At 50.4% G+C, this 9,231-nt stretch overlaps 1 protein-coding gene across 1 annotated transcript; it reads right to left on the bottom strand.

Annotated features, from left to right (window-relative positions):
• Positions 1 to 486: 486 nt before the first annotated feature.
• FGF20 (fibroblast growth factor 20) lies at positions 487 to 8,859 on the bottom strand. Its single transcript, XM_085643289.1, has 3 exons — positions 8,094 to 8,859; positions 4,197 to 4,300; positions 487 to 1,541 (listed from the first exon to the last, which is right to left on the bottom strand). The coding sequence occupies exons 1-3, from the start codon at positions 8,365 to 8,367 to the stop codon at positions 1,296 to 1,298; spliced, it is 624 nt and encodes a 207-aa protein (XP_085499415.1). The 5' UTR covers positions 8,368 to 8,859; the 3' UTR covers positions 487 to 1,295.
• Between the last annotated feature and the right edge of the window lie 372 nt (positions 8,860 to 9,231).

The raw sequence follows: 9,231 nt of genomic DNA, 5'->3' as shown, positions 1-9,231 counted from the left end.
GGACACAGGTAAGAGCAGCTGACAGGAGCAGCTGCAACAGCACTCTCTCTCCAGTCCCACAGTCCATACTCTGGAGGAGGGACACAGCCTTCAGAGAAGCCCACCTGCACAGGCGACAAGAGAGTTCCCTGCACCGGTGCCGCTCTGGTATCAGATACCATCCTCCCCAATGTACCACAAGAGCTCAATGTGATGACCCATTGCTTGGGAGAGTGTGCACGTCTTAGAGTAAATCTGCGATTCTTGCCCTTTGATGGTGTCTCTGAACCCCTACAGACCAGCGCCTTTTCACGCTGGAATGTGATCTTCCCTCTGGCGTGGGTACCTGGAAACTGTGGGTCCAGGATACAGCCAAAGCTACAGTCAAAGGATTGCCAATGGAAACAAACACACATTTCGAGAGAAAATAACCGAAAAGACAAACGATTACATAATTCCCTTTTTAATGTGCATTAAGTATTTTACATATATTGTAAGGCATTCTCGTAGCTCAAAACAATTCAGCATTTATTTCGAAATGATGGGGTCATGAGAAGGGTTCATTGGCCTACACGTCTAACCTAGGATATCTAAACTCAGGATGGCGCCCTGCATTCGACAGTGAAATAAAAATGATAATTTAATCTTACAAATAGGTTAGAGGTCTCAGCGAACGTTGGCATAAACAATGACTTCCTGGTATATCTCTGGGAAATGGGTGCAGGAAACAATACCACTCAGATCCCGGTAAAAAATAAATTCTTTCATAAATAAATATAAAAAATAAATATATGCGGCGGTCTGGAAAAGTGTTGCTTAATAGTCCTGAAAAAATAGATCTAGCTTTGTTTTGAGGTGTATCGCCATCCAGTAGGGCGGGAAGTGTAGTGTAGCAAGTCCACATACAATGTGTTACTCCAAAAAGCAGATCATTCAATACTACTCCCGTCCATGCTGAGGGTCACTCATAAATCAGGTAGAGTGTTTGAGTTTGCAGGTTATAATGAATTCATTAATTCAATAAAGGCTGGCACCAGCAGCATGGGCTAACATAACATCAGAATACCATAACCCATCGGTCACCGATCCTTCAAGGTGCAGTTACCAAGAGTAATTTTGCCCAGTAGGCTTTGCGGTCTCTTCGTCCAAGCCCCCACCGGTTGGTAGAAGCCCACCTTCCAGCCAGCAGGCCTCTTTCAGCTCCCCAGAGGCCAGGATCTTCATCATGCCTGGGTCTGTCATCCTTGTGTCCCGCGGACCTCCTGGCAAGGATGAGTGGTCTAAGTCTGGCTTCCTTCCCCCCGCGGACGCCTCTCTCAGCTGTAGCCCAGCACGTCCTTGTAGAGCTCAGGCACTCGCTCTGGGTCCACGGGCCTGGGTAGGAAGTGGGTGAACTTCTGATGCCTCTTCGACCTGGTCCCATCCCTGGCGGTGCCATCTTTGTTTAGCGCCACAAAATAGCGCCTCCCAGAGTCCCCGTGTTTGTAGAGATTGGAGGAGTAGGTGTTGTACCAGTTCTCTTCAAACTGCTCCTTGAAGACGCACTCTGAAGTCAACTTTTCCTAGAGACGACAAGAAAAATGCAAAAGATTAAAAATCATCCTAAAAGTGTTGATGAAATACGCAGTTTCGCTACACGTGGAGACTACATGTCACTGTCGTCTAACCTCATGACGTCTCTAACTGACACTGTTATGATATATGGTCTACGGTTTGTAAAGGCTCTAATACCTTAAAAGGTGTCTTGGCGCTAGTGTTATGAAACATGATATGGCCATTGCTGAGGTGAGGGGCTGAAGGTGACCCAGCAGAGTACTAGAGATTTGAAAAAAGCCAGGTTTTAAGGTATTTTCTAAACTTGAACAGATTGGGCTGATTCTCAAATGAAAGGGTAAGGCATTCCACCACTTCGAGGGTGAAAGAAGGAAACTTCTTCCACCCCAATTAGATTTTTTTAATTCTGGGGCCAAGTACTTTTTTTCTGTGTTAGATGGTAAGGTGCGAGTGGGGGAATACCATTTGAAGGCCTCTTGAAAGAAGCTAGGACCTTCTTGATGAGGTCCTTGGTGGCCCAGCACAGTGCCTTAAACTGTATCCGAGATCTGATTGGAAGCCAATGGCGCTTTCTAATGGTGGAACATTAACAGGGGGTGTGAAACCGGTGCATTTCAAAAACATCTGTAGTTCAATATCTGTGTTAAGTAATGACTCCTTTAGTGTCTATGCTTTGGAAGTGCCCTGGGTGAAATAATGCTGAGTTTTCTGTACTTAGTGAAGACGAGTAAATTGCTAAGCATGAGTAGCATGGCGATGAAACCAAAGGAAATGATGGACGGAGTGTTGACCATTGCAAGCACTCACGTCCAGTCAACTGATCTGGGTTTAATCCATCACCATTCTTTAGCCCACTCTGCCACCCCAGTTCAGACATGGCCATATGCAAATCAGTCTGACCCTGTGCCTCATGGGAACAGTCCAGCCGGAACTGCCAAGCCATGTCTTCCCTGGACCGGAAGCAAGCTTCCTAAGACCGGTTTCTGGCATTTCAGCCATCTTCAGCCAGGCTTGCTTGAATCTAGTGGCAAAGTGAGCAAGGGACTCACGTCTGAGCATACCCTGCCAACTTATGGCAAACAAAGCAAAACCAAAGCATTGCAGTCTCACCAAAGGAACTCATGACCCCTGACCTCTCCACTCAAGTACTAGTACTACACAAGTTTTGTGTTACACAATTCTGTCTTGTGTGGCGATTTTCCTGATAACAGAACACGTGACACGGCACAAACATGACATATTCAGTTTCAAAGACATGTTTGTAGAGCTATTTATCTCTTGGGTGTACTGTTACGAAGAAACTGTTTACCCATGCGCCATGACACCTCCAGGCTTTGCTCTGGCACTTTACTGTGGACAGGATAGAGCACGGACAGCTTATTTCCGGGCACGTTGTGCACCTTGAAAAGCTGAAGCCAAGGGAAAGAAAAAGGAAGAGGCGCTAGAGGAGTGAAGGCCAACACACACACTGATGACGCAAACGGGGTGCATGTTAGTTATTCTGAAAGACATCAAAGTCAGAAGAAGCATGGAACTGCTTCATCCACCCAACTTACATCTATTTAGGAAATACTGCAAAGGCGAACTGTTCTCTGTAAAGTAAGATCGTTCTGCACCTACGTGACTTTCTCTTACGGGCCGGGCAGTGCACAATACTTCTGGTACACAGCTCTATGGGTGTACATTCTTAGACTACCCCTAGTGGCCATGTACTATCAATTATGTATAAGGTCGGAGGCTTCAGATTGTGTCGACAGTTCTGAGTGACTCAAGTCGCACAGCGCCACCTGCTGTAGAACAGCGGGAAGACAGACCCTCAACGCACCGACATGAAAAGCAAATCTGCCTCGCTGACGGATATAGTTCCATGGCATAGTATGTCTTCGTTCGTAGGCTTTCGTGTTAGATATTAATTTTTCGGTATCTAGCATGCCGTTCTCTGTTGTGTGTCACGATGCCCTTCCGAGAATCTCGCGCGTGGATGTTTCTTAGAAGGAGGAGGGGGCAGAGAGGGGGTTGTTACCACTGTAACACTGAGGCTAAAGCCGAGGGTGGCAAACTGCGGGCCATTTGCTTTGAGCTAATTCAAATGATGATTCACTAGAGGGAATAATGAAAGCGAATCAGCAGCCTGATTACTTTATCAAAAGCAGATCCCATCAGCGCCTCGTCAGTGGGAGGCGCGCGGACACGGGGCGCGTGAGGTGAATCTGACAGATGTTTGTGTATTCCGAGGCTGCGCGCTGTTAGATACAGACGCCCCCTAGATGAATCCTCGCACCTCTCGGCCCCTCTCCACCCACAGCACATTTTAATATCGCTTTGTTCCTCTCAGATGGAGGGAAATTGGGAAATGCATTGATCGTTGTCTCTCTTGGAATCGATCAATCGATACATTACTCACTGCTTGGGCCGAGCCCCAGCTGTTGAAGCTCTGGTGCTGCTGTCTCACTACGTGCCATGTAAGTGCTGAAATATAAATACACTGGTTTCTCTGCGCCGTGCGTCAAACACCCCCGGCCCCAAATAAGCGCACCCTTCTATTATTTTGATCTAGCACGCGCGGCCCGTGTAAGGTGGGGCCTGTGGGGTGCGCGCCTCATCTCCTGACCAGTGTGAGTTCGGCACTGAGCCCGGATAGGGTGCGAGTGTACAACACTTACCGATCCGTACAGCTCCCCCTTGTCGTTCATTCCCAGGTACAGGCCGCTGTCCACGCCTCTGATGCTGACCAGCCCCACGGCCACGCTGATGAACTCCAGGATGCCTGAAAGAAAAGAGAGACCGGTTAATGCGATGACGTGGCGACGGGGACAGGTGAAAGCAGGTCACAAATTGATAGGAGCATAAAACAGTCCCTGGAGTAGTCCACCGAACATGAGACTGGGGCGCACAGAAGCACCCCACACAGAGAGCCATCCATCAGGCATCCCTGAACATTTCCCGAACATGAGACTGAAGCACACAGACATACATAGAATTAAAAATCCATCATACATTCGAGAGCACCACGCCAGGCATTAGACTGGGGCACACTTACACCCAAAAGTAACACTCGAAGATACGGCGCCCGAGAGCAGATCACCAAACATGATATTATCAGGTGAGCGCGGCCCCTCGCCCAACACCACCTAATATTGCAAAATACATTCGCAGAGCATAGCCAGTGCATGACACTGGGACACATCCAGAGAGAGACGGGTAGAAAGAGAAAGACGAAACTGACAATCAAAAATACACCCACAGAGCACCCTGCGCACGAGAATCGAGCAAACACACACATAACAACAATTAACGATTAAAAATGCACCCTATTAGCAAGTGTAACTTCAGGATTTTTGGGCCCGAGCAAAACATATATTGGGGCCCTCTGTTAGTAGCAAGTTTGAACTTTACTATCAATTTTCTGCTAATTTAAGCTTATATTATGCCATACAATTTTCAATGATAGTTAAAGTTTCTGGCCTGAGGTTCACACAAAAACAGCCGGAATATGTTTTTCCGAGGTCCCCAAAAATCCGTGCACTGGCAGAGTGAGCGGCAGAGGTGGGCTAAAGAAAAGGGGAGAGGTTGAGATAGGAAGGAATGAGATAGACACAAAAATGTCATCTTTCCAGGGGGCCCTTGGAGGGTGGGGGCACTGGGCAATAGCCTACTCTGCCCATGCCTTAAAACATTTCTGCCAAGAGCACACAGAGGGTGGGGTACACATAGAGACAGAATCTACAATACAAGAAACACCCCAAAGCACACCGCGCACGTGACAATGGGGCACACACAGAACTAACAACCCAACACGGATCAGTAGCAAACCTCGCACGAGACTGGGGCGCGCGCAAAGCCTGGTACCTCCTGGACGCTAAACTGCCTTTATGGGCATCCAAGAATGAGCTCCCCGGAGGTACAGAAACCATTCATGTTCGTGCCGTGATGAAAGGATGCGACCCTCGAGGAAGTACCTACTGACTTTCGAATGGGTACAATCGCTTCATAAGAACGTGTATTCCACAGCATCTATAAAAAATAAATGTTTAACGGCTCTTGGGTTTAGACTAAGGATTTATTCTTGAGTCGTTTGGTGTCTTCATTTTTTAATCCCCGAAATTCGAATGTGTGCTGAAAAGCCACAGCGCGGATGCAGCAACGAGCCCACTTCAGTGAAATAGTGCAATTACCCCAATGTCCATGTGTTTCCCCTACATATAGGTGATGCTGTCGGTTTTAGTGTTTACACCAGCTCAGGGCTAAAGACCCTTGTGACCCATTAACTGAAGCACTTCCGTGACCATCACTTCAGACACTGGTTACACGCACGGGCCTCTGCACATTTGCACTGCAGTGGTGGTCTGAAATCACGTGACTGCGACCAGGCTCTGTCCTCTGTGAGGGGAGGGAGGGGGAGTGGACGTTGTAGTTCAGCAGAAGTTTGTGTGTCTGGGACAGCCCCGAGGCCAGGTTACATGCTATGGACTGGTAGCTGGGGCAATTGGCAGTTTTGCAGCAGCGTTTGCACTGACTGGTGAGGGCAAGGGGCATGTGACTTGACCCAGCAATATGACATTTTCCTGGAAAGCAATGACGTTTTGCATTAGTCGGTCAGTTTCAGTGCAAATCACCTGCCACCGGGGCGCTGACTGAAATCATGCATGCCACTGCCAAGTGTACGTTTAGTGCCCCTCCAAAGACATGTTTCGGGCCTCCCAAGCCAATGCTCCAGATTGTATCAATCGTTTCATATGTGTAAAAACAATGAAATAACACATTTTAAAAATGGCCTGACGTTCAGCTTGACTGCGTTCACTTGCAGTGCGGACTCTGTGCGGGTTCCCTCCACTCAGGGCTTCTTGGCGCGCTGTAACGGACTCGGGTGCAGTGGAGCACAGCGCCTCAGCCTGTTGAAACGGATACATACTAATAGTGTCTGGGAAGTGAGCGTCCTGCCAGGCAGGCCTGCCCTGAGAGCGCATGGAGGTATTTTGTCTTTATGCTGCGCTCCTTTTCAAAGCCGCCCCTTTCTGTAAAACCATAATAAGGCAGTGAGTCAGCCGAGAGACTGAGACCACATCAGAGGCGGCCGCCGCGGAGCATAGGGGCAGGACAAAGGCGGCGAGGGGAGACACTGCGCCCTGTTTGAAGTCTGCCGGGCAGCACCTGATGTAGGGCTGAGGGGGTGTTTACATACTGGGGGAGCCCCGCGACCTCACCTATCAAAGGCAGAGAACTGCTACAAGCTCTGGCGCTAAAGCCGATATCAAACATCCCAACTTCAAGGGGCAGCGCGCATCGGAGAGCGCTCCCTCACGTTTTGTGTCTGTGGAGGTGACGGAGCTGAGAGTAGAGAGTAGGTAAGCCGGCGGCGAGAGAAAGAAAGATGCGAGATGATGAGCTACAATAACATAACTCTGAACATACGCACCGTGGCCCCTCTGCGCGGGTCAGGCGTGGGCTCTTGTTGGCCCTCGAGCCTACAGCAGGCACTCTAACCAGCAAACCCGGGCACGTGCATATCCTCACAATCAAACTGTATGCATTACAACCCGGTGCTGCTTTCTGGAGAGGGCCAAGGTGTCAAAACTCTTACCACAGGAATGCACAGTAGCCTGCAAAAAGTGACTCTATGCACAGAACTGGACACAGGCACGCGCAGCTGCGCTAAGCATCTGCATGGATATATCTGTCCTGTTAATAGACAACGTGCGAACACAGAACCCGAGTGAACGCACGAAGATTTGTGCAATGCATGCACGCACCACAGTGATGGGTAGTGGGGTTGAAGATGCTATCGGGGAGCGCACAGCAAAGGAAAGAGGCGACTGTTCAAAGTGTTCACTTTGCTCTACTGCGGTGCTGTGGCGAGCACCATCGCCTGAATAAAGATGTGTGATCCTCTTATAGACAGACAGATAGATTCTGCTTAAAATGTAGCGTTGCCGCTGCCTTGAATGACTGTTGCTCGACATCTATACGCGCTACGGGAAATTACAAAAAAAATACAATACATAATGGGCACAACATTAAATACAAACGAAACTCTTAAAAACAGTAGCCAGCTGCAAAACACCGCCCTGTGGTGCTTCCCCGCCTGTGTGTACCTTTCACCTGCGCAGTTTTTCCATCTACTTGTGACAGTGCCTGTGTGTGAATATGATGCTCGTGGAAGTTTATGCGTTGAAGTAGTGTGGGTATCTGTGTGGGCCTTCATGTGCTCTTTGAGCACACGCAGTTGCGTAATTGTGCCCATAAGTAGGTGTATATGTGTATCTATAGGAGTGTGCAACTTTTGGGCGCCTTTGTGTGTTCGGGCAAGTGATAAAGTTAAGGTCTGTGTGATGTCTGTATAAGTCTGCACGTTTCGTTGTCAGTAAAGGCATGTGTCACGGCGTGGATCTGCGAGTGCAGGTGTGTGCCAGTTTCTGTGTTATAGTAGTTGGGTCGGTGTGATCCTGCGAGTGCTGGGGTCTGTATGAGGCCCAGTTTGAATGTGGGCGCATGCCCGAGGGTCCCGATTGCGTGTGTCTGTGCCCTTGATACTGAGCCTGGCGCAGGGATGGGTCACTCACCGAAGCGGTTGTGGTCGCGGCGGGTCCCTTGCACGGTGCCGTCCGGAAGGAGCTGCAGGTGGAAGCCGGTCCTGCAGTAGAGCTGCCGCCGGCGCAGGATGCCCTGCATAAAGTGGGGTGCCGTTTCCCCGCGGGGCCCTCCGCTCGCGTGCTGGTCGGTCATCATCAGGAAAGGATTCTCTGGCACAGGTGGCAATAAGAAATGTGAGCCCACCTGATGTCCCAGTCCCTCCAGGCCGCCGAAGAAACTCCCGGCCTCGGCCAGAGGGGCCATGGGTCGAGGCACCAAGTCACAGGATGAGAGTCCAGAAAGGACCCGGCGTGAGTGCAGGGACCCTGGGCTGTGCGGGACAGATGCTCCAACGTGTGAGGATCAAATGCTCCGATATCCGCTCTGAGTGAGCTCTCTGCGCTGTGAGCGTCCTCTGACCTGGTCGTCGCTCTTTAAGTGTCAGATGCTCGGGTCTCGGCGATAGGCAGGTGTCAGCAGGGCTGCTGCGAGACCCCCTACTGATGCTGCTGCGCCTGCCTGCAGGCTCGAGCTCCTTAAATACGCACTCGACGCCTGACAGGTGGGTGCTGAGCAGGCCTTAGTGGACGCCGCGGCAGGTCACCTGGAGTCCTTAGATCTCATCTCATGCCTCAGACATGCCCTCGTGTCTGGAGAGGGCAGGGCCGATCCTTGCCCCAGCCTTGGTTCTAGGCAAGTCCTGCTGCAGTGCGCGCTGGCTCAGGGCTCCTGGGAGGCTGCTGCAGTGTGCAGGTCTCACCGGGCCAGGACGGTGTGAGGAGGAGGCGCTCCGAGTCTGCAGTGGACAGGTGCGAGCAGGGGACGCATGAGGAGCAGCAGAGGGGCGGCTCTCCCGGCTGGACCAGCCCCCCCCCCCCTACACCCACCCACGCGCACAACCTGTCGGGCTGGGGAGGGGGGCTTGGGAGATTCCCTCACTGATGCTTGCTCATTTCCCAGCTGTTCTCTGCCTACGGACATGGGGGACTTACAATTTAGCAGTTCGTTTGAGTGAGTAAAATAATGGAAGGTGTTGTATCTTGAAGCTTCAACTTTTTTCAGCATTTATTGTGAATATCTCTACCCCTACTGTTTGAGCCAGTCCGCAGTAAATTAACACTTTCCTAC

The sequence above is a fragment of the Triturus cristatus genome, chromosome 2_2, assembly GCF_964204655.1.
Source record: "Triturus cristatus chromosome 2_2, aTriCri1.1, whole genome shotgun sequence".
NCBI classification, from domain to species: Eukaryota; Metazoa; Chordata; class Amphibia; order Caudata; family Salamandridae; genus Triturus; species Triturus cristatus.
Note: the sequence above shows the minus strand (reverse complement) of the source record. Positions and strands in the feature narration are given on the sequence as shown.

Bases quoted from the DNA above. Each gene is read 5' to 3' on its own strand.
- FGF20 (XM_085643289.1), bottom strand. From the start codon at position 8,367: ATGGCCCCTCTGGCCGAGGCCGGGAGTTTCTTCGGCGGCCTGGAGGGA. The intron at 4,301-8,093 runs GTGAGTGACCCA...CTTTTCTTTCAG, and splicing joins CCGCGACCACAACCGCTTCG to GCATCCTGGAGTTCATCAGC. The intron at 1,542-4,196 runs GTAAGTGTTGTA...TGTCGTCTCTAG, and splicing joins AGGGGGAGCTGTACGGATCG to GAAAAGTTGACTTCAGAGTG.